Below are 25,767 nucleotides of genomic sequence, written 5' to 3'. Positions count from 1 at the left end.
GATGTTATCAAACTATTGGATCTGTAACTTTAACTTGTGACCCTTAATTTTTTATAGCGTGAAGAATACTGCAGGTCAGTGCAGGACGGTCATACTCAGAGCCACACACCCACCAGAACTCCTCCAGAAACTGGTGTTTCTATCAGACAACTTGTAAGTATTACCAACTTATTCTTTGACCAACTTTATCCTGAGAACTAACTTATCAAAATTTTGTTGTACAGTATATGCATATTTGATGAAGAATTGGCAGTACTGTACAGTATTTTAAATTAATCATTTGTATGCCAGGAATTTTTAATACTCCTTGCCTATTCATTCAAACAACACGCATATAATGTTTTATATTAACCATATACAGGGGGTCCGCGGGCTACGAACTGGTTCCGTTCCTGAGGACTTTCTTAAATCGGAAATGCACATAAGTTGGAACACATGTTATGTGCATACTGTACTGTACTCACAGAGCAATGTTTAAAATCTCATTATCTCATGGCCTAAGCCCTTATATACATCTAAAATCACTTAATTTAAGAGAAAAGAAGAAATAAAATGACAAAACACAGTAAATGAGGGCAAAAAATGGGTCGTCAGGTAAATAAAACACTGTAAATTTCAAGTTTAACCCTGCTTTTATTAGCGGGCGTTCGTGAGTCGGATGTTCGTAAGTTGGAGACTCCCTGTACAATGACATGTTAATTATTTTTTGTTTTTATTTACACAGTATTAATTTTTTTGAATACGTATAGCTAATAGAAGTATACCGGTACTGTGCAGTATATGAAAATGTTAATTAAGGCATAGTATTCCTTGGTAATTACAGTTTAAATAGTGGAAAAGACATTCCTGTGATGTATAAAGAATGGGCCAAAGTAATTAGAAAATGTTATGAATTAAGATAAATTGATGTTGGGGTGTTTTTGGCCTCTTATCTGTTCCTCTCAATCTTGTGTACACAGTGTGTATTACTTCGTGATGTGATATTAACTAGAATTAGACAGAAGTAGTACACAATGAAGTTTTACAGGCGATTAATTTCTGAAAGATAGGTAGGACACAAAGTTGCAATGTCACGTGTACTGGCTATGATTTTCAAGGCATTTGATATGATGTTGCAATTGTTTATTATTTGTCTATGATTTTTTAACTTCTACATTTTGTCATCAGTGGGGGATTTGTATTTCATACATATGTCTTGTTTTACTCATTTTTTGTAGTTGTGTTTGTGTTGTTCTCTTTGGAAAAATTCCATCTTCAGTGAACTATATAGGATAAGATTGTTTGTAAGATTCTTTCATAATGAAAATATGATTCATAATACATTTTTCATTGTAATATTAAAATACAGTAATGGGTGGATCTCTTTGTGCCTTCTCTCCAAAGGCATAATTACCGTACAAATTTTAATAAAGTTATCTTTGAATTATGAAGGTTGGCTGTATATATTGTTGTCTGTGTTGTATAGTTTTTATGGAGAAAATTAAGTGAAGGAAAATTTAAAGATCGATTCACCCCTGGAATTGTGTAGGGTCTTGTAGCATCTTCAGTCGTTTAAGGAAATGCAATATCATCATCATCATCAATGATTTATGACCATTTTCCACGCTTGAGTGGGTTAGCCATGACTACCTGATTGCAGCTCTTTTTGCTGCAGTCTCTATTGTCAGGTTCTTGACTGTAATATCATTTCTTAAAACCTCTCATGTCATCCTTGGCCTTCCCCTGACTCTCCTCTATTCCACATTTAGACTCATGCCTCTGAACCCAAGTGGTTTCATCCATTTTCTCCACATGCCCAAACTATTTCAGCGTTCCTATATGAAGAACTTCGCCAATACTCTCGATACCTAACTGGCCTGAAATTTATTTACCGTATGTCATCCTCTTTAACTGTTCCTTTGTCACTGCCATATACTGTAACATCATACTTCTCACACCCACTGCATACATTATTCCTTTCACATGGAAGGGAGATCTTTTTGCTATCAATGGAGGAAGCAGCTTCTTAAAATTCATCCATCCACTTCTGACTCTTGCAACTGCACTGCCCTTAGCACCCCCACTGGCACCAATGATGTCACCCAGTTTGCAGAACTTATCAACACAATCCAGTGACATATCCCCCATTTTGAGTTTAAATCTTGCTGTGGGTACATGGTTACCTGCAATCGATCATCTACTCCACTGCACCTCTTGTGTACCCACCTTCCACACGTGTTGCAAATTATTGAGTTGTTGCCAATACCTTTTACACAGACAGCACATGGGTACCTCACCCATGCCACTAATCAATACTTTTGCGTGTGGCACATTCACTTTCAGTCCCTTTGACTATATTCCATCCTTCCATTTCTTAATTTTCTCCACTGTCTCCTCAATACTATCTGCTATTATCACTAAGTCATCAACAGAGCAGGCTGGTCCTAAAGTCCTGTAATAATGCCTCCAACACCACAATAAACAGAAGGGGGCCCTAGATAGACCCACTGATGGAGCCTAACTTTCACCTCAAATTTATCACTTTCCTCTCCATTTACTCTCACAGAGGTTTTTGTGTGTTGAAAATTTAGTGGGGATTCCAGCTTAAGAATGATAAAAACAATGTACATTATGAGATGAAAAAAAACATGATTCGTATTTGGAAATGAAGCTTCTTTGTTTTCAGGAGTAATTGACATTGGTGCAAAAGATAGGACTATATGTCTTTTCAACAAGAATCATGTGTTTTATTGGATAGCTCTTTGTATGTAGCATTAATGAAAATTTTGTAGCATTCTGTAGTGCATGCTTAATCTTTTAATGCCTTTTTATTAAGAGTTTTAGTATACCAATGAATATTAACTCACTTTCTGTGATTTTTTTTTTAATAGAATTCCAGTTGAAATTGACCTATTGTATGGTTTGTGTTTGGTCTTGTTATTTACTAATACCTGTACTATTAGTGCTTTGTGTATACATGTACTGCATAAGTGATATCTCTGTTAACCGGAACAATTGGTGAAGCACTTCCGGGATCGAGATAATTCTGGGTAACGAGACGACTTTCTCAAAGCTGGGGGAAAAAAATCCTTCATCCCTGGAACTTTCCGAGTAACAGAAAAATGTTCTTAAAAGTTCCAGAAATCACGCATTACATCATCTCTTGAACCTGGAAAAATATCCCCTATTCCTGGAATTTTCCTGGTACTGTACTACAGTAGAATATTTTCCTCAGAATTTTCGGAAAATGCGCCTGAATTTCATTTCTCAAACCCAGAAAAAACTCCCCATCCCTGTAATATTCCAGATTCTGGGAAAATTTTCTCTTAATTTTCCAGAAAATATGCCCCTCGGATAATTTTAATTCAGGCTATCGGAGGGTTCCGGTTTTGAGGGATTCCGGTTAATGGAGATATTACTGAAATAACTACTGTATGCTGTGTTAGTATACTCATTCTTTTTTCACTGGTAGGAATGACATGTTTCTCAAAGTACAGTACTGTGTAATCAAAGCAGTTGCAATGCCATTATGTCAATGACATTTCAAAGATACTGTACCGTATCTTTAATATTTATGAATGCCATATTATTTTTTTTTCAGTTTTGTATTCAAGATATTAATGAAGGAAGAATGAGTATACTCTTTATATCAAACTAACATTTTTTTTAATAGAATAACATATGACCAAAGTAGGAAATTAGGATAAAACTTGGACTTGTGTGCATACAAATAGGTATCAATTGAAGCTTTTCAAACATGACTGCCACTAACCACTAACCAACCCCTAACCCTGTGACGGACTGCATACCAGACACGGAGTATGACAGATCTACGAGGTCTAGGTCATGACAACAGCGCCATAGTTGAGGATGACCGCTCTGCCCTGGCTGCAGTCAACGTGAAAGCTTTGGTGAGTCTTTTACACCAAAGAATAGATTACAGTATTTTAAATTGCAGGGAGCAAATGTGTAGGGCTTTGTTGTAGGTATATATGTTTTGTAGACCTCAATGCAAATTGTAGACAGCACAATTATTTTATTTTAATTTATGTCCAGACAAATTTTTAAAGGAAAATGTTGAAATTTTTGAGAGTAGATGTTTGTGGTCACCTGAATCATTAGGTCTAAAATCTCAACGGTCACATCTGTTAGGTGTTAGTAATTGCATGGGAAATAAAATGGTTGTGTTGTAAGGAAAGATGAATGCATAAATTAGTATGCATTTTACTGTACTGTATTGATAAACTAAGTAAAATTAAAAAGGTATTCCATACAGGTGCACAGACTACACAGTAATGATCTAAGTTAATGCAGTGGTCCCTCGGTTAATGAATGCTTCGGTTTACGAATTACCTTCCATAAGTATCTTCAATTCGGTTAACGAACAAAAATTCGATTAACGAAATCCTTACGAAAATCACGTTTTGTTGTGAGCAACAGCTGGTCAGCTAATGGACTGGTCTGCCAATTCAGTAATCTGTTCTATGTTTACATTCGTTTCCAGTGGAGTAAATATCAAGAAAGTTGTGCTATTTAATGGCTATTTTTACCAAAAGAATAAAATTCTATAGATACCTGTACCATTTCTTATTTTTTTTAAATTATACTGTACAGTGTATTACTTTTCACAGTAGCAACTACTTTTTAAATTAATTCTTTCATTACTGATATGTGAAATGTGCACCAAAGGAATTTAAATATACAGGTATTGATGAAGTCATCACTTTTGACATGGTTACTTTATTTGTTTTGTTGTTGTTTTCACTAAAGGATAATGCACATAGACGTATAATTTGGCTACATCAGGGAAATATCTGAAGGAAGAGGACTTTCTTTAGATAAACTTTGCATAGTGTTAGCATGTGACCTCATTTGCATGTAGTTATGTGCACTTTCAAATTAATGATACCCATTCCAAAAAGATTATAGTAGATTCTAACCATACTAGTAATATTTGGTTACCGTATGTAACACTTTTAAGTAGATATTAGTTTGTCACCATTGTACTGGCCGGTGTAGTTAGTACATATGTGAGTCAAGGTTCTTTTAAATAGCATGACTAACAATTGCACAACTAACCTCATAGCAAGTGCAGAAATAACTTGAAAAGTGCTTGACAGGTGTGTTAAGGTTTTGGTCATGATGTATTGAGTACATATGAATTGTTGATGTTGATACTAACAAATTTGCTTTAGCTTAAATAACTGCTTAGTACTGATGCAAAAACTTGATATAAATGTGAAGAGTGATTATATGTACAGTACCATGGACTGTACTGTGCAGTACTGTAAATGATACTGTGCAGAAATTAAAATGTTTAGAGTAGAACTAAATTTTGAAATACAGTAAGTATAAATCAAAGCATGAATTATAACCCGCATGTGTGTGTTGTGTTGGTGAACAGACGCGCAGCTTTTCCGACCTGACTCGACTTTCCGAACCTATTGTGTCATCGCCATCCCGTGCTCTACCCCGACACGACATTCCAACATTCTCAGTCTCCGTTAAGAAATTGGTAAGTTTAGGAAATAGGTGGCACGTACTTGTTAGGAAGTTAGTATCTCCTGTTAGCCAAGGTTTTTCAGGGCTTGGGAACTGCAGTTTGGGTTATACACAATACAGCATTCGGGGTTGCATTAGAAATACTCAAGGTATGAAGGTAAAAGTTCAGCAGAAAGTTATACAGTATTAAGCCTATCCATATACAGTACAGTATTCCTCATAATAACAAACTTCCTAAAATGGGTGTAATGTACTGTGATTGTGATATAAAAAAATGAGAATTATGATGCCGAAGAAAGACAGGTTCTGTACAATTAAGAGGAAACTCCAGTAGTGCTGAAAATAACATAGGATGAAAAATAATGGAGACCAAATTTGATCTTCATTTTTATACTTAGTACTTTGTAGGTTTAAGTAGATAAAGAGAAGGCAGTGGGGAGTACCATCTGAAGCTGTGAATATGTTGAAAAGTTAAGTAAGTGTTATCATTAAGAAATAAGGAGGAAAAGCTTTAACTAGAATTGTACAGGATATTCAGGAGGAAATGAGTAAAGATAAGGATGTTGTGGTGTGAAGCAGGTCTCTAAACAAGGAGAGGATAAAGAACTGAAGGATCAAAGTGTGAAAAGAGACACAGAAGGAGGGTAGGCTGAGAAAGGATAGTACTGCAGGTTGTTAGTTAGAACATTACTGGAGGAAGCAGAGGTTGACTTTATATTATTATTTCAGAGTAGAGTTGTTGGGGTGAAGAGAAAGGTACCGAAAGATTTTTAGATATAGGAGGGGGTGGACAAGGTGAAAAAATTTAAAGGGAAATGAAGTGGGGATATGTTGAAGGGCAGTGGCAGCTCAAGGATCAAGAGGAGAGTCATGCCTGTGTATGTGCATGTAATTAATTGTTCACTGTGTAGGGTGGTGGTGGCCTGTAACCAACGTTTATTAACCAGATGCATATAATACAATAATTTTTAATTTGAATATACTGTAGTTAGCAACCATTTACTAACTCTGCTAGTCGGATTGAGTTTACAGTATTTGATTGATATTAGGAATTGTAGACACGATGATCAGTGACAAATATTAGTGGACAAATTTGGGAATGTAATAGTGAATATCCTGAAGATTGTGCAGTGACCATTGTAAGAACCTTCTGTAGTACTACCCTGGGTTATGGGTAAAGATTGAATATGAGCTGCAGCAGAAGTTATTACTTTGACTGAATTAAATGCAAACATAGGTACTATAACTATAACTTGATTTGACATCTAATTATTTTATTTTAGTGATTTGACTTCAAACAAACTAAACTCTAACCTCATTAACCTGTAATATACATCGTCATGACTTATGGGGACTGGTATTAGTATTAGCTTTGAACTGATTTAACCTACTAACAGAGGGCAAGTTACGGTGACCTGCCCAGCCTCCTGTCCAGCACAGAGTCAGGTAAACCTGCAGGTGTCTCCCCACGCTCACAGTCACACTCGCACACCATGGTGAGTGTTACATCCATGGTCCTGTTATTGACACTTGTTGGGTTACCTATAGGACATATAATAACAAACAATCTTTGTTCTTTCGATTGTTTTCAAGTTTGCTGTGGTTGCCTTTAGCAGTCTGGTGTTCTTTTTAAGCAGGGTAAAGTGTTTTAGTGTTTTGTATGAACTTGCTGGGATGGTCCTTTAGTATCTTTTGCATTGTCTTTTGATGGTCTTATCTGCACAGTACTCATAAGCTTTCCAATGTCCTCTGATCTCTCAGGGTCAGTCAGTCAGCTTTTTTTTCACCATGGCCTAGTTTAGTTCTTTGTTCCCTCTGGTTGCTGTGGATTATCTTGAGTTATTTTATTGATCTTGGGATGGTGTCAAAAGTTGCCAAGTTGCTTTATTAATGGTTCTGTTTTATGTTGATACCAAAATGCCTTTAGCATGAAAGTGTCTTCTCACTTCCTTGGATCTTATCCTTTTACTTGTGTTCACTACAGACTATCTTGGGTGCCTTGTATTTGCTTCCAGATTGTCTTAGGAGCTCTAGCTCCTTGTCGTCATCTTCTGTGAGTTTTATGATGTATTGTGAAGCAATATCTAGTTCACTGGTGATAGAATGCAATACTGAAGGTTTATGGCTTTTTGCAGACTGCCTGACAAGGTCTAGATACATTCTCTGTTACAGCCTGGGATGGCAAAGATATTTTTCTGGTACAGTACAGTACATGATTTAGATGTACTACTTGATATGTTCCACTTGCACACTTTTTGATACCCAATACTGTACCCTATAAATATTCCTTGATTTAATTATGGTAAACTGCTGGAGGTTCCATACTGATAGATGGAATCAGTAATGTGATAAAATTCATTTGTAAAAATTAGGCCCTTATAGTACAGGTACCATTAGGTACAGTAGTACTGTTAGCCATAGCAGTATGAATAGGGATTTTTTTACCTTTACAAGATAATACTGTATATAGACTCCAGGAGCAATATTATTTTTTCAACTTATCCTTCCCTCCTTTATTGCATGCATCCAGTGCACTTCCAAGATTCCCCGTCTTGAACAACCTTCCCCCACCTTACCTTCTGGTGGATGTCTAGCATCACATGGTATTCACCGAACATTCTCCCTCTCGTGCCTCAGCAATAAGAATTTAAAATCCACCTTAGTACCCACAAAAGCAAGTGAGGTACACAGTGCTCACAGTCGAGCTCATGCAGCACTCAGTAGTAACAAGTCAAATTCTAATACATACAGTGGCATTGTTGATGGCCATATTACATCAAAAAAATTGAATAAAAAGCCTGGACGCAAGCACAAGTCGTTAAGTCGTGACAAGAATAAAATTGCGACTGTCAGTTCAAAGAAAGCTGCCACTCATCCCAAGACTGCTGATATCAGTTACAGCACCCAAGAGTCAAGGGAGTATTTAGGCCGTGGTATCCAGCAGCGTCCTTGGTTGTCAGCTCAGGACTTAACCAAAACCCACACTTCAACCAAAGTTAATGAATCTGTCAGCTCTTCTACCCTCTCTCTGGGTACTCAAGTCACTTGTGACCGAGTGCCTGAACCAAGGGAACTGAAGGTTAGTGGGTGGGCAGTGGATTCTTCAAGAGTACGTGAGAGTACCTTGTAGTGGAGGGAGAGTAACACCTTGTTTATACCTTGTAGTGGAGGGAGAGTAACACCTTGTATTGGTAATGGAGGGAGAGTAACACCTTGTACTGGTAGTGGAGGGAGAGTAACACCTTGTATTGGTAATGGAGGGAGAGTAACACCTTGTACTGGTAGTGGAGGGAGAGTAACACCTTGTACTGGTAGTGGAGGGAGAGTAACACCTTGTACTGGTAGGAGGGAGAGTAACACCTTGTACTGGTAGTGGAGGGAGAGTAATACCTTGTACTGGTAGTGGAGGGAGAGTAACACCTTGTACTGGTAGTGGAGGGAGAGTAACACCTTGTACTGGTAGTGGAGGGAGAGTAACACCTTGTACTGGTAGTGGAGGGAGAGTAACACCTTGTACTGGTAGTGGAGGGAGAGTAACACCTTGTACTGGTAGTGGAGGGTGAGTAACACCTTGTAGTGGTAATAATTATTAAAGCTTCTTTATTGTTTGGTAATAGTCATTGGGCGGGACTGAGGGCGATGCTCAGACAATGGTGTAATTTGTGTGGTAACCGTTTATTTCATTATATTTACACAATTTACCACGCCTATGTATGCAACGTAATTTATTTAACAGTTGTTGTTTACTCTTATTACATAGTGCACACGTAAACACAGCCTATTACAAGTGTCAACATTTGTGTATCTACGCAGAACATTGGTGGTGAATAAGTATACAGTAAATAACTTTTGACCCACCCTCGCAAAATACTTTCTTTTGTTGGAGCGTGACCAGTTAGCCGCTTGTGGAGACAGACGGGTCAATTACGAGGTATTAAAACTATTGGAATTTGCGCGGGTGGGGATTATCAACTTGGCGAGAATTGATCGTTTTCGCCCGCTTACTAACGAGAATTAAAACATTTTGTATTAGGGGCTCTCTTGTGCTGGATGATCCAGATGACTGCGTTTTCTTAATGATCAAAAGTCGGCGAAGGCTGAAGAGGAAAATTACGAAAAACGAATGTTAAACAAAGATATTGATGATAAAACGAACATTGATGGAAGACTGATGATACCACAGGAAAGATGAAAGGCAGACAATGATAGTATACAATAGTTAAAACTGAACTAAGACAAGGAGAATAGAGAAAGGTATAAGGAGTAAATATTTTTTGGGTGTAGTGTGAGGGCTTATACCGGTGGAACTGGGTTGTCAGGAGTGACGCAAGAACAGTATGAAGTCACAGTCGTGGGTTATTTCTATTAGTTCGCTAATCCGTGGTGGAGTCGCATCGCCCCCCAGCACCTGACACTCGCATACCTGCTTCACGCGCCTACCCCAGCTAGTGTTGTAGGGGGTGGTTAGAGTGTACATCACACCCATTTCATCATTGCCTTACCACATTGCACTACTGTTACACCACATCTTACCGTACCACAACCCTGTCACACCCACCTCCCCCACACCTCGGCCACCGCTGCACAACTGAAACTCGCGTCGGTGCGTGTGTGCGTCTGTGGGCGCTAGACGTGTGAACTGCGCCGGTGTGTGTGAGGTGGGTGGCGTGTGGACCCCCCGCACCACCGGGACCGCACTCTGCCTTGCCTTAACCCTGCCCACTGCTCCCTCGTCTCCTCTGGCCATTCTACCGCCGTCTACTCCGTCGTCACCTGCGCTGGTGTGGTGGTGGTTTTGTTGCCGGCTGTGACCGGCTGAGCGCTGCCACGACCACGCTGCCTCTCCTGTTGGTGTTGCCGCTGCTGTTGGTGCTACTGGTGCTGTTGCTGGTGACTGCCTGCTCTTTGGTGCCTGCCCATCGTCACGTCGCCACCTGGGTTAGGTTTTCTCTGCCCCGCTGTCCCTGCCCCGGCGTCCGCGTGGGCGTTGGCTGACACCACGGGCTGAGGGGTGCCGCCCTCAGTATGGTGGACCTCGGGGGGCGCCGCTCCAAGCCCCCCGCACCCAACAGCAGCAGCAACAACAATGTGGCAACAACAACGCCACGAACTAATGTTTACACCGGAGTCTCCGTCAAACACCTGGTAATGTTGCCCTAAGATGACCCCGGAGATTTACGCTGCCTCTTGAGAAACTCCGGAGACCAGTTGTCCACAGAGAACCCCGAAAATTGCGTTATATTTTGAAAACCCCAGAAACAAGTGTTGCCCCACTTGTGTTGTGAATGTTTCCCGAACTCGTGTATTTCTAGATATAGTGTTTCCCCAAGGTGCTCCATTGGCGTGTTGTCCCCATACTGTTATTCACCCTTGACACTGTAGTGCTGTTTTGCCCCAACATTCTGTGGTATATTTTGGTGCCATCATTACTGTAGTGTTGTGTTGCCTTAGATACTGTGGCGTTGTCTTACCCCGAGATAGTGTAGTGGTGTTTGTCAGTGATGAACCTATTCTAGTATTAAATGTAGGTAGTGTAACCTTTAAGAGTACTCGACTACTTGTTATTTTAAGACAGCGACTGAACTGTTTTGAGACACCTATGGAAAAAATGTTAATTTTATTAATACTAATAATGATAAGTAGAAAGTAGCCTTTGTGCCTGTAGCGATACTAGCATCGGAAATATTAATTTATGAATAATTAATGTGTTATTTCCATTCATTATGCTGCTTGTGTTGGATTAACTCATCGACCTTGTCAACCCCGTCTGACCTTTGAACCTGACCTGGTGTGACCCGGTATGGTCATGGTTTATGGTCGTGACGCTCTGCTGGGTGTGTGGGTGTAGCGTCGCAGCTACGTTGACCAAGCCCGACTATGTGAACCTCCAGGCGTGGCGGCGACGACTAAAGGCGGTGGTGGAGGTGGCCGCGACCGGTACATCACCAAGGCCAACGTCGCGCGCCTTGTAAGTTGCCAACCCGCTACCCTACCACTCCTCGGGTACCCACACCTCGTACAGCACACCCACTGGCTGCCACACTCGCTTTATACGACACCTCCGCCCCTGAGAACATATAGGTTGTTATACGGTACTAGCTACCACAACTTAACTCCAGCACTTCAACCACTTACAACAACGCCACAACCTTTTGCATTTCAACCACATTAAATTTCGAACATTTCTCCTCCACCATTGATATTTGTGAAACATAATAAAAACGAACTCTATTTCCTTAACACTGATGGGGTTCATAAAACTTAACAAAAAAGCTGAACAGTATTGATCCAATGTCATTCTCTTCATAAACCTGAAGACTCCAACAAAAGTTGATCCACCACTGATGATAAGTAAAGCACGACAATTCAAACAACAGCATTAATGGTGTTCTTGAACTATTATTATAAATTCGAACACTCTTGGTTCACTTTGGACGTTGTTTATTAAAGATCACTGCGTTTTATTAGTCATGTTTATGAGTTATACGTCCGTCCTGTCACAGAAAATGTACTGCTTTGATTTTGTTTCAATTGATTTGGGATTCTGAAGTGTGAGGGAAATAATTCTTAATTCAAATTCTTTTTCATAATGAATCAATTTTGACAGCATTTTGTTTGATACTACGAATAAAAGAATTCGTCAGGAAATGTGAAAACAAATATTTAAATAAAATCTTGAAGTATCACATCACGAATGAAGAAATGTTTTTTATTTAATATTTTTGTGTGATTCTCATACGATACAAATTAGAAGAAAATGTCTTGATTTAATTATAAGCTTGTGAGATGTAGTAGTGCATTTACACAGTCATTAACGATCGTGAGGATAATAATTACCGTAATAACTTGTTATTAAGGAAAATACGCCAGGAGATTAGCGTCGTAGGTGACGGAATTATCCAGGTATCCCGGTGTAATATTTTGTTGTTTGTATGTTAAGAATCGGTAAATAATGAGTGATTTTTTCGGGGGGCAGCGTAAGTTGTGTTGTTAATCTACCAGTGAGGAGGACAATTGGTATTAAATCTTAAATAAAGCTTAATACCAAGCTACGACACCTGAGCCATGACGTCATCCACACACTTTGCTGGTAATTAAACACATACCTGGCGGGTAATTACACACCTGGACCCCGTTATAACAGATTCGTATTTTGTTTCTTCCACTGGTCTGCGTTTCTTTATATATTTGATCCTAAGTGTTATAATCCTCGCGTATTGTATCCCGAGAGTTGTACATTATTACCTGGCATTCTTGGCCCCGTTAGCTTCAGCCAAACCAGGAATTGCATTGTTTACATATCTCGACCCAGATACGTTGCCATGACCCCATCATTACGCTGGAGACGCACCACCTTAACACTACATGCACCACGCATCTGCATGATTTGTACACACGCTATATAGTAACTGTGATGTGTAGTTCTGTACTTCACCCGAGATGTTAGTTTTATGTATCACAGCTGTTAATTACCATCAAGTACGGTAATTAATTAGTTGTATTTATGCCAATAAAACTATTTAATGTTATGCACAGCTGTTAACTACCGCTAAATATTGTAATTTAGAAGTTATTATGCCCAGTAGTTAGCTCATTTAATAACTGTAGTAAATAGTTAAAGAATGACTTCTTTGGGCATATTCGATATTCAGCCTGCCAGTTACAGTAGTTAAGTGTACAGTAGAGGGCTGAGTGAGTAATTACGTTAGGCATAATGATGTAACCGGTAGTTAAAACGCAAATTAGTCGAACGTGGGATAGTTACGCTTAATGAGGTAGTTAGAATGCAAATTGTTAAGGTTAAAGTGGTGGTTCTCAGATTGTTGTTTAGCCCAGTAGAAGTTATTGATATACCTCTTCGGTTAGGGAGAATTTATAATTTACCTGAGTTAAAGCTAAATGTGCATGGTGATGATATGATTAGTGTCGAGATAATTTAGTGAATCATTGTGTCGATAAAAAATGTCACTGTCTTAAAGGTCTTGCTTGATGATATATGTGATTCAATGTATTGTTGAAAATATAGGAGTTGGTGGTTATTAAACGTCCGTCTCTGGGGGTGTTCAGTATTGCGTGTTGTTGTGTTGGTCGTATTATATGAACAGCAAAATTTTGGAACTTTAGATCGTGGACAGTGTATAAGTAACTTTTATTTATTTCTAAGTTTCACTAAATAAAAAAAAACTTTTAAGTTCAAGGAAAACTGCAGTGAAAATTAAAACTTTAGTGTTAAGATTTTTTGTCAGTATTCAACAGGAGTCGCTATTCTTGACAATTAGAGAAAATTGAGCTCGGGATGTTTACTTGTTGTTGGCGTCATGAGGAAGCAACATGTGAGCTTCCGAGGAAAGGTTTTACGGTGTTCCAATTATGTTTCCAACAGATTTCCATACATATTGGTTTTGTTTAATAAGAATTGTAATAAATAGCAAAATTGAACTCCCTAAAGTATGACGTTAATAACCTAAGTTCTATGAGTATTTTGTTGACTGGGCCGTATCAGGAGTTCAAAATGAACACGAAACTGATTTTCAGGACCATTGTAACGCTTAAACGACATATTTACATACGAATACAGTACCCAAGTTCCAAAAACCTTTTAGTGTGAACTTTGAACTCCTAGTATGACCCCCCCCCCAAAAAGGTTTTATTGTTGAATTGTGTTATCTTTTGTTACCTACTAAATGTTACTGTAGTGAGGTGTCATGTGTAGAGGAGAGAGTGTGTCATGTTGTTTTAGCGGATCTTGTTGTTGTAGTGCGCGACGTTCGTGGGCCCAGTGCCCCGGCCCCCTGAGGCACCCATTCAACGCAACATCAACACTGGTGTGTCCGTGGCGCACATGGTGAGTACTTCTCTTTTCTCGCTCATCCACAACTACATCCACGCACACCGTTATGTGTTGTGTGAGGACTAACGCCTCCTCACTCACTCACGCCAACGCACACGGTTATACGTAGTGTGAGGGCTAACCCTCACTCACCCACGGTTATATTTAGTATGAGGATTAATCATCACTCACCCATGCTCACACACTTGGTTATAATTATGTAGTGTGAGGACTGACCCTCACCCACCCCACACACCGTCTTACTGTATATGTAGTGAGGATCGGTCCTTCCTCACTGGCTACACCCACACTCAAGCACCACGTTGTGTGTGGTGTAAAGACTGACACATCCTCATCTGCCAACAGCCACGCACCTACTAGATCACTGCCTATATTCAGTGTACATTAATGGTACACGTAGTTTTGCGTAGCTGATAATTATTTTTTGCGTAGTGAAGACGTAGTTGACATCTAGTTTGCACGTAGTCCGCGGAAATATATTTTTTTGCTTTGAATCTACCTATCGACCCCTTGAATAAATGGACAAAAATAAAGAGATAACTGATGATTTAATGAAACTCAGCAGGGAATGAATGGTTGGTTGGGACCGGCCAGTACAAGGAAATTATATACAATTGTCAGCTTAACAGGAACTGGTGTATTATGTTTAGGTTTAGCCGACATGAAGAAAATTAAATGCACATTTCTTGGGGTAAGGAACAGGGAGAGTAGCGGAACAGAACATAAGACCAGTTAGGTAATTACAGGTAAGAGGGAGGGACCAGTACCGGAGGGAGACCTAATGTGGCATGACCCATTTAAAGAGTGGAATGAGTCAGCCCTGGTGGAGTTTGGTGAAGAGTTCGCCTCTAGTGGTGAGTCACGGTACAAACTAAAATTAGAATTGTGGCATATTTTCTGTTCTGTAATGAAATTAGTTATATTCAGAGTCAGGAAATTTAGTGTAGCACTGCAGAAAATTGGACACTTGGGAAGAGGGAGAAGGGAGGAACCATCGTTTGGCGGGGCAGGACGAGGGGCTGCGTATTTTTAAAAGCTCAGCAGTGTTTTGTGTAGGAGCTGCACGCCACAACCCATGAAAGGATAACCTGCACAGCACTTCTCATCAAACAGTCTCTACAGTATGTTGACCCGTGTAACAGCACTGTGTATGATGGAATGTGTGGGTAGACTTGTGACAAATTACTTTATAAATTTGGAAAGGCTTTGGAAACCCCTGTCTGTTTTTGAACTGATCTTTCATAGCTTATCTTTTATTTAGCATTTTTGGTTGCATTTATAAATGCTTTACAAGATCGCTTGTGTAGATATCATAAGGATCTCTTAAGAAGATCTGGGGAATACTCGGCCGATGCACGTACAGTATTAGGTTGTAAACACAGCTCTAGTATGGTTTTGCACAGGAAACCACAGTTGACTAGCATCAAGATTCATTTGTTAATACGTACTGTACTCATGATAATCTGTCACGTTAATGTTATTAGCGTTAAGGATTAAAACTAGAAAAAAAATAATGCAGAAGTAAATTTACTAATGTTGTTTTATGTCATTATAATTGATATAATTTTACTGGGGTTTGTGTCAGTGACGGACATCACGTTCACTCTGACATTATTACGTTAAACTTAATTACTAGTTTGTTTTTTACTTAGTTTATGCTGGTGTTATTAAGGCTGTGTAAAAAGCTAATGTGTACAAGTATTTCCAGGACGTCAGGTAGAGTTCATGGTGGATTATCACATTATTTTGTTATATGAATGAACACGAAACATCACACACAAGTGATTACCTTTTTTTACGCTACCATTGCAGTCGAACTATAGGTAGTGTTGAATATTGTCAGCGGTAATGTAAATATAGTATATAATATAGTTTTTTAAAGGAATGCGCTTTGTAAATACTGTATAGGTATATAAAATATGTAACATGCTACTGTCTAATCTTTATTTTGTTTTTTTATTCCAGCAGGTAAAACGCCATCTTTCATTCCTGTTTTACTATAACAATTGGTTTTCTTGAATTGATTTCTGGTTTAGTAAGCTAGACTTAAGGTGAACATTAGTTTAAGGAGCACAGAGCCACTCCAAGAGTCAGCCTCCAGGAGACGCGCTCACCGCCACATAAACACGTAAACAAACAGTCTGGTTTATCGTGAATACAAACATAAACTGTTGGCAAAAGCAGCAATATTATTATTTATTTTTTTTCATTTCTGTTCAACAATTTCCATGAATAGATAACTCCTGCGAAAACTAGATCATCCAGGAAGTCACTAGTCACTGAAATATTCGTATAAATCGTCGCTGTTTTGTTTTGCTAAATCAGAATGACCTGTGACTCCATCGGTCAGCGTTCATGTACAGTACTTAAAAAAACCCACAAATCAATATGTGTATTATTCACGACTTTAATACTTTCTAAGAGTTCGTCTCCTGGAGTTTGTCTGTAGTTTAAGTTAGATTAAGTTTAGTTTTAAGGCCCATTTTGTAGTCTTATTTATAACATCATCCATTGAGTGCTTTAGATGCATTATGCCTGTGCTTGAAGGTTCATTAAGTGGAATAATTCTTTTTCGTCCTTTTTATGAATCTTTTCCTTTTCTTTTATTTAAGGAAAAATGTCACTTTCTACCCTCATGTTCTTTATTTACTTAGAGTTCACTATTACAACTTTTCCTCAGCAAGAAGTTACCATTAAAGATGTATTTAATTGGATTGTAATTTCAAGTCAACACCCTTTGTCTTTCTGCATTTTGTACAGTGACAATATTTCTCGATATTTTTATCAATAAGTGTATCCCATTCTCTGTATCTTACATTTTTTCTTATTACTGTAGCAGGTCTGACGTAGAATATTTCTTAGTTTCTTATTTGACTGATAATGTTTTTGTTTGCTTTTTATGAACTAACCCGACAACATTTTCTATGGTTGTGTTGATTGGTAACTCCTCCCATTGTCTCTGACGGAAGTATCCCCGTTTTCTAGAGTTGACATTATCTTCTGTTTTGATTAAGTATCTGTTGATTTCCCTTGATAGGATATGTATATTGCCTTACGTTATAACAGACTGCATTTCCCCATCTTCTGTTAACGGACTGTTGCATATTCTACCTGACTGACTTACCTTATCTGCACTGATTGACCAAGTTTGACTGAATTACGTACTGTACAGTATATTCTACACTGACTGACTATGTATATATGTGTGTGTGTGTGTGTGTGTGTTGACTCTCCCTGACATTGTCCATCTCCTCACGATGTAGAAGGCGGCTTACCAATACCGCGACGACCTGCTCGAGAAGCATGTGGGGCCCCGCGTCCGCTCCTTCGATGCCGCCAAAATGAAGAGCAAGTTCGAAAAGCCTCAGGTAACTGCACACCAGCCAGCCAGCCACGGCGGTGATGCTACGACGAGTTAACACAAATAATTACCTTAGTTTGTCTCCGTTTTAACATGCTTTTTGGTTTTACTTTTTAACGTTAATTGTAGGTATTTATTTTATCCGTCATTAACACGCTTGTTTACAATTGTACAAATATTTTGTTTTATTAACATTTTTTATTCGAGTTTTTAATAGTTTTAACCCATGATTGTGTTTGGATTAACCTAACATGATGCTAGATTAGCTTATAAACGATGAGTGACCTAATAACATCTATTTCGATACTGATATGTAAATTTTGTGTTGTTCTTAACCTGCTTTGGTGACGTCCTAACAGCTGTAATATATGATTTAAAATATTGTAGTAATTGGTCGTTAGTTAACTTGTAATAACCTTCAAAAGATCTCACGGCGTCTCCTGAGATAACCAGAAACCTGAATGACACGTAAAAATAAAACATAATTTTCTGAGAACACACAACACTGCCTGACAACTTTCAGTGGTATTACTGGATAAGAGTTTTACTTGTGCAGTTGATCGCGACATCAGGAGTATGATAGAGCAATTGGATATTGACCTTGTGTCAACCCCCTGACACCTGATCCCCTGACACTAGCTTTGTGTCATTGACACTGCTTTGTGTCAACCCCCTGACACTAGCTTTGTGTCATCCCCCTGACACTAGCTTTGTGTCATCCCCCTGACACTAGCTTTGTGTCATCCCCCTGACACTAGCTTTGTGTCATCCCCCTGACACTAGCTTTGTGTCATCCCCCTGACACTAGCTTTGTGTCATCCCCCTGACACCGCCCTTGTGTCATCCCCTGGCCTTGTGTCATCCCCCTGACACTGCCCTTGTTTTATCTGACACTAGACTAGTGTCATCCTGTAGCAGCCATAGTTTGACACACTGCCACAACCTTCATGTATAACACTGGCCATATAACATGATTGGTTATAGTTTTGATTAACAGGAACACGATGACTTTGTTTTACTGGTAGTTTGTTCAGACCGCACAACACTGGCTACATAATGTAAACTCTTAAGCTACCACTGTGTTACAAAACTATCAAGAGGTGTGTAGTGGAAACTATCATATCAGCTGTAATAAAAGTGTAGGGAGACACTGTCGTCAAGGTCAACAGCAGCAGCCAGGGGTTAGTGGAGCTTAATGTTAATTACAGATGTTGACTATCGACCAAGTGGGCGCGCTCCACTACACATTGGGGAACCTTTACACGTGATTAACACTCGTGTTGCCTGTTTGAGGAGTAAGTCTTGTAAAACACTGGCACTAATAGCGCATAGAACTACATTACCACCCAACACGGGTACAGTAATTAGATGTACCGTACGGTATTTCGTCAGTTAGTGTTTTATTTAGAAATGAAGATAATTATGTTAGATTATGTCTAATGACGTTCTTTATATAGTGACTTGAAGAAATATAACGAAACTAAGCTGTTTCTGATTTTAAAGTAAATACAATTTTCCTTGACTTTACGCAGAACATTTTTAATTTAAGTGTATGAGTCACTGATTTAATATTTATTAGTTTTCGTTTATAGTTTATGTATCTTTCGTTACCCACGTCTTGTCAGAAATTGTTTTTACATAAGCTAAATGATGTGGTGTCTCCTCACTCATCCCTCCACCCCACCCAAGGACCGCCCTAAGTATCCTACTGCAGACTGACCCAGGTTACTCAGACTCGCCCAGGGATGACCCGAGTCACGCCAGATGCTAGGCTGATAACATGGAGTTGTCTTAAGTCTGTTCAGAGGCTCTGAAACCTGGATAAAGTTTCAGCGAGGGTCACTACGACGGCTTCCCTGCAGGTGTGTGGGTGATGAGTGAGGCTCACCTCACTGTTTTGTGTGGATGGGTGTGTTTGATCATTCTTTTGTGTGTGCATATACTGTAGTTTTACCTGTGTGAGTACGCTCGTATCAACACACACACACATATATATATATATATATATATATATATATATATATATATATATATATATATATATATATATATATATATATATATATATATATATGCGTGTGTGTGTACAGTCAACCAAAGATGCACTGACCCCACCCTGGGTCTCGTACTCGTCATTTTACCGGACAATACTTGATAAAGTTAGGCTGTAATATTGTATATAATGGTGATAGTGATTGGTAGATCTATTTTTGGCTGTATCACTGGCAAGATAAATATTAAACATATCAAAGATGCATTTTAATAATAATAAACTATTCATAATTATTTTAGATCAGGAGAAATTTCCAAATTTTCGTATATTTACATCAATAATGAAGAAAATTATATTAATGAATTGGCAACTCAACTACATGTACAACCACAGCTGCCACAAGATTCTCAGAAAAAAATGTTTTTCATTATTTAAGCAAATATACGAAAATTTGGAAACTTCTGATAATCTAAAATAATTATGAATAGTTTATTATTATTAAAATGCATCTTTGATTTGTTTAATATTTATCTTGCCAGTGATACAGCCAAAATAGATCTACCAATCACTATTATATACAGGTACCGTCTTACTGGGGATGAATAACAAAAATGAAGATTGGAAGAATAAACAGGATTGGAAGGGAAGATATAGGATTAGACAGGAAAATATAGGATTTGACGGGAAGATATAGGATTAGACAGGACGACGTAGGATTAGGCGGGAAGAAATAGGATTGGAAAAGTCTGGAATTAGAACGGCATATAAAGGATTGGAAGGAAATTTATAGAATTAGAAAGGAGGATACAGAGTTGGAAGGGGAGGTATGGGATTGGATAAAGACAATAATAGAACGGTAGAAAAACCTGTAGTTTGATGTTAAGATGTGAATCGCTTTTATCTTGGACAGGAAAAGGATATTGTTTTAGCCGCCTCCTCCTACCCACCACCCCTTGGCCTTCTCATAACAAACCCATTTACTCAACTCTCTCTCTCTCTCTCTCTCTCTCTCTCTCTCTCTCTCGGCATGTGCGTGTGTGTTTACAAGCGTGAGGGTTGACATCTAAACAATAAACTTCCCTGCCTCACTGCACGTCACCCCTTGCCTCCTCCCCGACCTCCTCCCCCTCCTTCCTTCCTTCCTTCTCCTGCCTCCTCTCCTCCCTTTACGGCCCAGGCACTCAGTCACCCCCCTTTACGGCACACTGCCACACCCCACCACTGGGCCACCCTTACTTGCAGCACGGTGGGGAGTCAGTATTTGAGGCACAAGACAGTGTGGCCAGCAGGGTTGGCGTGTCCAGTAATTGAGTCGACCATCGCAATTTGGGTTATGGTTTTGACCTCTCTGATTTAAGATGAGCCTTTGTCTGTTTATATGAGTCTGATGATATGAGTATGTGAGAGTCTGATGATATGAGTGATGATATGAGTGTGTGAGTGATGATATGAGTGTGAGTGATGATATGAGTATGTGAGTGATGATATGAGTGTGTGAGTGATGATATGAGTATGTGTGAGTAATGATACGAGTATGTGAGAGTCTGATGATATGAGTGTGTGAGTGATGATATGAGTATGTAAGTCTGATGATATGAGTGTGTGAGTGATGATATGAGTATGTAAGTCTGATGATATGAGTGTGTGAGTGATGATATGAGTATGTGAGTCTGATGATATGAGTGTGTGAGTGATAATATGAGTATGTGAGTCTGATGATATGAGTATGTGAGTGATGATATGAGTATGTGAGAGTGATGATATGAGTATGTGTGAGTAATGATATGAGTGTGTGAGTGATGATATGAGTATGTGAGAGTGATGATATGAGTATGTGTGAGTAATGATATGAGTATATGTGAGTCTGATGATATGAGTATGTGAGTCTGATGATATGAGTATGATGTGTGAGCATATGAGTATGTGAGTGATGATATGAGTAGTGAGTAATGATATGAGTATATGTGAGTCTGATGATATGAGTATGTGTGAGTAATGATGATAGTGAGTGATGTGAGTAGTGATGATATGAGTATGTAGTCTGGATGATGAGTATGTGTGAGTAATGATATGAGTATATGAGTCTGATGATATGAGTATGTGAGATGATATGTGTGTGAGTAATGATGTGAGTGAGTGATGATATGAGTATGTGTGAGTAATGATACGAGTATGTGAGAGTCTGATGATATGAGTGTGTGAGTGATGATATGAGTATGTAAGTCTGATGATATGAGTGTGTGAGTGATGATATGAGTATGTAAGTCTGATGATATGAGTGTGTGAGTGATGATATGAGTATGTGAGTCTGATGATATGAGTGTGTGAGTGATAATATGAGTATGTGAGTCTGATGATATGAGTATGTGAGTGATGATATGAGTATGTGAGAGTGATGATATGAGTATGTGTGAGTAATGATATGAGTGTGTGAGTGATGATATGAGTATGTGAGAGTGATGATATGAGTATGTGTGAGTAATGATATGAGTATATGTGAGTCTGATGATATGAGTATGTGAGTCTGATGATATGAGTAATGTGTGAGTAATTATATGAGTATGTGAGTGATGATATGAGTATGTGTGAGTAATGATATGAGTATATGTGAGTCTGATGATATGAGTATTTGAGTGATGTTATGAGTGTATGTTTGAGTAATAATAGTCTATGTGTGAGTCTGATGAGTCTATGTGTGAGTCTGTTGATATGTGAGCCTGTATGAGTACGTTTGATGATGTATGAGTGAGTGAGGTTGTGAATGTATGAGTAGTAAGTCTAATAATGTGTGAATCTTAATGTGTGAGTCTGTATGAGTGAGTTTATTGTGAGTGTATGAATGAGTTGATGTATGAGTGAGTCTTGATGTTTGAGTGTATTTGGTTCAATTAAGGGCCAAGGTTACAGGTAAGGACTAGATCACACAGGTAAGGGCTATGGTTACAGTAAGGGCGGCAACATATAGGGAAGGGCTGGGGATACAGGTAAGGGTTTGGAGTACAGTTAAGGTCAGCCTTCGGGTCCCCCTCCCAAATGGGTCAATAAAGGGTCCACCTTCCCCCGGCGACCTTGCAATCATCTCCAGGGCGATGTTAATTGTCTAGAATGGCCACTGTGGTTTGGCCCTAGTGTGGCCATAATGTGAATAGCGTGGTGTGGTAGTAGCTTGATTATATCATTGTGGCCATTGTGTTGGGGACGTGTTGTGATGTGGCCATAGTGTGAGAGACGGGATTGTGACCAGTGTGGAAACTATAGTGTGGCCAAAGTGCGGAAGGTGTAGTGCGATCATGGTATGGAAGGTGTAGTGTGGTAGATGTAATGTGGCAATAGTGTGGAAGATGTAATGTGGCCATAGTGTGGAAGATGTAATGTGACCATAGTGTGGAAGATGTAATGTGGCCACGGAAGGTCTGGTGTAGTGTGGCCAAAGTACAGGTAATGAAGGGGACAGTAATGGAAGGGGAGGGGTTGCCACCTATTATAATCAATTTCCGTGTTATTCAGCAAGTTTGGGAGGGAATTCCCCATTGGTCAGGTTGAGAGAGAGAGAGAGAGGGGGGAGAGAGCATCAGGCTGGCCAACTGTCTCCGTGTTGATCAATATGGCTTAAACTAAACCTCAACTACATTATATTCTTGCTTCAATTTAATGTACCCAAATCACACAAAGGATTATATCATAAGTTAATATGGTTTACTTTCTTATTATACCACTACGAAAACTCTGTGATTGGTCGGCTTGTCTAGGATATGCCGCATAGCTTCGTGTTTGTGGTAGCCAGGGGGTTCGTTCTTGTTTGGAGTAGCGAGGTTTGGTTAGTGGTGTGTGGATGGGTGGGTTAGATGGGGTAGATTTAGTTGAAACATGATGTAGGTTAGGTAAAGGAAGCTGAGAAGAAATGTTAATGTTATTTCATTTTTATTATTATTTAAAGTCCCTTGTTATTTTGTGAGTGGCGCATATGTGTTAGTGTGAGTGAGGAGCGAGGTCTTGGTGCGTATGTGGATTTTAGTGTGAGTCCTGGATGATGTGCGTATGCTTGTGTACGCAACTAATACCTTGTCTGTCTCTCGCACGCCGCCCCAGATGAAGGTGAACATGGTCTCCCAGGTGTTTCAGGAGTTACTGCGAACGGTACAGCACAGACGGGTATTATGTCAACTCTATATAATTATTATTTTTTCCAAGATTTTTCTCCGCACTTGGCGCCATTCAACACACACACGGCCGCCGCAGGCTGACCCCACTTGGTAGTTCCACCAGCGGCAGCTTTTATGTCAGTGACCGCTGCGTATCTGTGGTGGAGCTGTCTTATTTTCAAAGAATTTTGGCATTCTGTCGTATATTGTCTGTCTCCAGTAAAGAAAATACCTTATAGTGCAGACTGAGTTGGTTAGTGTAAGCAGTTATCACAACTCCCACCAGAATATGGTACATTATTGGAACACTTATTTGTTCTGACATTGTGTTCCCTATCTGCGGGTGTTACCAATTGGTTACACTTGTCTATTTAGTCAACGCTGCTGCTAATTTCTTTGCCAATGGAACAGTAATGACAGAATGCATTATGAATTTTTTTTTAAATCGGAGAGAGCCAAGTGGGGTCATTTTTGCGGGCCGCCAAGAGACTGTGTGGGGCGAGCGTTTCTCCCGGGATCTTATCTTGCGTACAGTGGTGTAAACCGACCTAGTCCGCCACCATGCGACCACTGCCGCTACCGCACTGAACAGCGTGCACGCTCATCCGCAACTCACCATAATTACTTATTATACGCACCATTACGGTAGTTAAGATCTATCTTTTTGCGCACGGTACACGGAAACTGCCAGTACATGTACTGTATAGTGGTAGTGTGCACAGTAACATTTGCACCATCGGGTAGTTGGGACTTTCCACGTGTACGCACTTTTGTGATTTTCTTAATTTAGTGTTTTTAAAGCAATGTATGTGTATTGTGTACCATTTTTGTTGTTGTGGACAAGTTATAAAATTTTTGGTTAGTGTTAGAGGATCACCACACATTGTAACAAAATCAGATGTACAGTACCCCGCGCAGCGCGTGGGCTTCTTTATTGGGCACCACCTTGCATCTTGTGACTATGGTACATCAACACAGTGACCATACTGGGCCAACAAACACGAGCAGTACAATAATCGTCATGTACTATTGCAACAGTCTGCAGGTATTATGACCACTCTTAATCCAACCAAACTCGACGCACTAAATACAGTACTGGGCAGTTACAGGATTTTGCATAACATGTAGTAATATAACCCTTAGTTAACTGTTGATTATTGGACTTACGGACAACCTAACCCCTAAACCTCGACCATAAACAAGAACCATTTAAGAGACAACAACTTGACGTCGAGACACTAATAACTATCAACTGACGCGTGTGTAGACTGTGGCACACTGGCCCACGGTTACCGAAGGTCATTTGCCTTGGTCACTTTGGGTTACCTGATCCTGGGTAAGTCATGTGAACCCCCATGACTCATTAACACTTGTCTCGGTCATGTGAGGTCATCTGGCACTAGTCTTTATGAAGCCTTCCAAACCAAGGTCATGTGATGTAACCTGATCCTCGGTCAATTGAGGTCACTCAATTTGGGGTTATATTAGGTCACTTGGCTCTGTCTTGTGGGGTAATATGACCCGTGGTACTGACAGGTCGCGTGACTCACTCCATATCAGAGGTCGGTTTCTTGGTAACCATAACCGTTTATAGTCTTCGTGTGTGTCAGTTACTCCACGACTTGGTGACTGTCAGGCCTTCAGATCAACGTTAACTTGTACCAGACGACCTTAAGCCCTTGTATTCTACTGTAACTTCCCGTAACATAACCCTTGATGTGACTCACACTTCTCACAGTTGACTAGACTCACACTCAGATGCTTGAAAATCTGTTTTTCTCTTTCCTCACCTTCATAACATTTATAACACATCAGTTTTGTTTAACACAAAATTTTCACTTTTTTTTCACCTCCGTGTACTGTTGACGGCGACCCACGGCTGTTCTAACTAACCATCTGCTCCCGTGGCCTCGTCTATGTCAACTCTGCATGTTGGGAC

The 25,767-nt window shown here is 39.5% G+C and overlaps 1 protein-coding gene across 1 annotated transcript in view; it reads left to right on the top strand.

The window, feature by feature from the left end:
- The window catches only part of LOC121875758, a gene marked incomplete at its 5' end in the record, with an annotated part of 126,700 nt that overhangs the window by 36,839 nt on the left and 64,094 nt on the right, over nucleotides 1–25,767 (top strand). The window contains 7 exons of the mRNA XM_042380442.1: nucleotides 58–153; nucleotides 3,792–3,890; nucleotides 5,384–5,494; nucleotides 6,879–6,977; nucleotides 11,330–11,449; nucleotides 14,240–14,326; nucleotides 17,596–17,700. Of these exons, the coding sequence (XP_042236376.1) occupies nucleotides 58–153; nucleotides 3,792–3,890; nucleotides 5,384–5,494; nucleotides 6,879–6,977; nucleotides 11,330–11,449; nucleotides 14,240–14,326; nucleotides 17,596–17,700 (717 nt within the window). The remainder of the gene's footprint in view (nucleotides 1–57; nucleotides 154–3,791; nucleotides 3,891–5,383; nucleotides 5,495–6,878; nucleotides 6,978–11,329; nucleotides 11,450–14,239; nucleotides 14,327–17,595; nucleotides 17,701–25,767) is intronic.

The sequence above is a fragment of the Homarus americanus genome, unplaced genomic scaffold (genome assembly GCF_018991925.1).
Source record: "Homarus americanus isolate GMGI-L3 unplaced genomic scaffold, GMGI_Hamer_2.0 scaffold22250, whole genome shotgun sequence".
NCBI lineage: Eukaryota > Metazoa > Arthropoda > Malacostraca > Decapoda > Nephropidae > Homarus > Homarus americanus.
Note: the sequence above shows the minus strand (reverse complement) of the source record. Positions and strands in the feature narration are given on the sequence as shown.